This window comes from Aplysia californica, unplaced genomic scaffold (genome assembly GCF_000002075.1).
Source record: "Aplysia californica isolate F4 #8 unplaced genomic scaffold, AplCal3.0 scaffold00319, whole genome shotgun sequence".
NCBI classification, from domain to species: Eukaryota; Metazoa; Mollusca; class Gastropoda; order Aplysiida; family Aplysiidae; genus Aplysia; species Aplysia californica.
In genome coordinates this window covers 57,714-60,402 of record NW_004797589.1, presented here as the reverse complement: position 1 = coordinate 60,402, position 2,689 = coordinate 57,714, and the positions used below count along the sequence as shown (strand labels likewise).

Genomic DNA, 2,689 nt, shown 5'->3' with positions numbered 1-2,689 from the left:
CGAATGAAACCAACAAGAAATATTACTCAAATATTCCTTTTTTGGAGAGCTCCCACGGTTAAGTGAGCGAATTCTGGACTATTACAGGTGGGATAGTCGGAATTATCGGGCTAAAATCCGATGGGTGCCGGGTTATACGGTTTTATTTCTAATGTTTTAAAGACATTTCTAAACAAAATTATGATCTGTCTTTGATTGAGCATATGAAATGGACAATTTACTATCGATAGGGCCAATAAAAAATTTTTTTGAAATTTTGTGGGTTAGTCGGTTTTATCACTAGGCCGACGATATGTTGTATCCGGAGATGAAAGATTGTGACTTATTCTTGTCTACAGAAGTTGTGAACATCTTCATTTATGTCTTGTGGTCCCAACCTGATATTGTCTTCTCTTTTTTGGTAGAATCTAGATTCACAATCCGCAAACACCTCTCCCGAATAATCGCTTGAGATCACCAGCATTTTGACAGTGTCCTTGCTTTTAAGTAAAGCATTTATTTACTGCCCTTCTCTGAATGGGTTGTTAAAGGGTGTCACTGGCAGGCCCTACTTCTTTTTTCCTGTATTGTTTCTGTCTGTCTGTTTTGCTTTTACCCAGCACCAAGTGATTGTTACTGGGTTTGGTGTGTTTTTCTTACTTGACCGAACAACACAATCCTTGTCTTCGGTGGGTGCTCTGGTGTGGTTTGCTCCTTCTTTTCTATCATAAGTCTGTCATCCTTATCTCTCCTTCCTTTTTTTGAACATTGCTCTCTAGTAACACCTCTAATCTTAAGCACTTATACAACCTATTTGTGTCGCAAGTGCCATAACACTCTTACTAAAACTAAACTTTTTTGCTTTGACGCAGGACTTTGCGTTCATCCTGAAGGGCATCACACGTCTGCTGAACAACCCACTGCAGCAGACGTACCTCCCGGGCTCCACCAAGCGCATCCAGTTCTACCAGGAGCTCCTGGTGCTCTTCTGGAAAATGTGCGACATCAACAAAGTAGGTTGCAGGTTCAGCACTAGAGGAAGATTAATGTCTGTGCCTGTTGTCCTCAAAGATGCTGAGCTTTTGGAATTCAGCAGAACAATTAACATGTCCATGCTATAATCGACTACTTTTTGTTGGATGAAGATGATAATAATTGTAATAACAATACTAAATAATAAAAGATGGCTTTTATGTAGTGCATAACATTGTTCGAAAGTTAGCTGTCTGAATTTTTACAATAGATTACATTGTAACATTGTTTATGAGTGTGAAAGACCCTTGCAATTTATGCTTTTGTTTAAATGCCAGTTCACCCTTTCCATCGTACTTTTGTCCTCAGAAATTCATGTTTTTCGTGTTGAAGAGCAGTGATGTTCTAGATATTCTTGTTCCGATTCTCTACAACCTGAATGATGCCAGGGCTGACCAGTGTGAGTAAATTATGTCACATCATGACTCAACATTTATTTCTTGCCTTGTTTTACATATAGTGTTTTTTTTTCTAGTGCAGATGAAAGTCTTGTATGGTTTTCTTTGGTTATCTTGAATAGGATTGACCCCTCCCCCCCCCGACCCACCTCTGTGTGCTTCATTACTCAGTTGCTTCCACCTTCTAACAAATTTTTCTGAATGGTGATGCCTCTTCAATAGTTTGCTTTTTATCAATAATGTAACTGATCAAGGGGACAATAGCAATGCTCTGTGGTAGCTGGGTTTCCTCCAAGTGTATGCTCTGTTTTTATAAATAATATTGCTGTTATATTTTTTCTGTGGGTTCCTAATGCTAATGTGGTGTTGGCATAGAACATCTAATAAAAAAATATGTCGTGGTGGAATCAGGGGCTCGTCAATTTTTGGGCTTATGGAGTTATAGGTTTCATCTTAAAGCCTGTCCATTTGCCTTACTTTTGATGAAATTTCTCTTGGATACAAGTCGTGATATTGGAGATTGAAGGAGATACGGGTCGCCTGGTTTCAGAGGTAAAATTAGTGAGAAAATGGCCGCCAAAGTTTAGTTATTTCCTTGCCTTGAGAGTGCGTGGAAATTTAAAAGTTACTTCTTTTATGCCTTTAATCAACGTTTTTCAGTAAAATCCACACAGAAATGTGTTCTTTAATGGGCTTGAAAGGTGTAGAGCCAAAATTTAAAAATTCGATAAAAATTCCCAAACCTGTGGAAAAATGCTAGTTTCTTCACTTTCATTATTTTGACGAGCGCCTGATTCCACCATGCTGCCTCACATATAGATGCTAGATATGAGTTTGTTTTGTAAAATCATTTTGTTTTAAATCTGTTTTTATCTTTCAGCTTGTATTTCAAAGGAAAAAAATGCAACCATGCTACCTCCCCCTTCTCCCTGATGATGATTTTGAACTATAAAAGCCAGTAATAACTCTCGTGGTTTGAATGTGTGTGTTCTGTACAGCACGTGTCGGCCTAATGCATATCGGTGTGTTTATCCTGCTACTGTTAAGTGGGGAGAGGAACTTTGGCGTGCGTCTCAACAAGCCCTACTCCGTGCGGGTGCCCATGGACATTCCTGTGTTCACCGGTACCCACGCAGACTTCCTCATCATTGTGAGTAGATGTTTCTGTGTAGTGCCCTTTTTGGTGCCTTGATCCTGTAAAACAGCAGTGATCACTTGTTTTTATTTATTCTCCTTCTCTCTCTCTCTCTCTCTCTCTCTCTCTCTCTCTCTCTCTCTCT

The 2,689-nt window shown here is 39.3% G+C and overlaps 1 protein-coding gene across 1 annotated transcript in view; it reads left to right on the top strand.

Moving 5' to 3' along the window:
• LOC101863278 (protein HID1) overlaps window positions 1-2,689 on the top strand; it is a gene marked incomplete at its 5' end in the record, with an annotated part of 25,532 nt that overhangs the window by 9,097 nt on the left and 13,746 nt on the right. Inside the window, 3 exon segments of the mRNA XM_013084799.2 lie at window positions 852-992; window positions 1,321-1,411; window positions 2,408-2,559. Of these exon segments, the coding sequence (XP_012940253.1) occupies window positions 852-992; window positions 1,321-1,411; window positions 2,408-2,559 (384 nt within the window).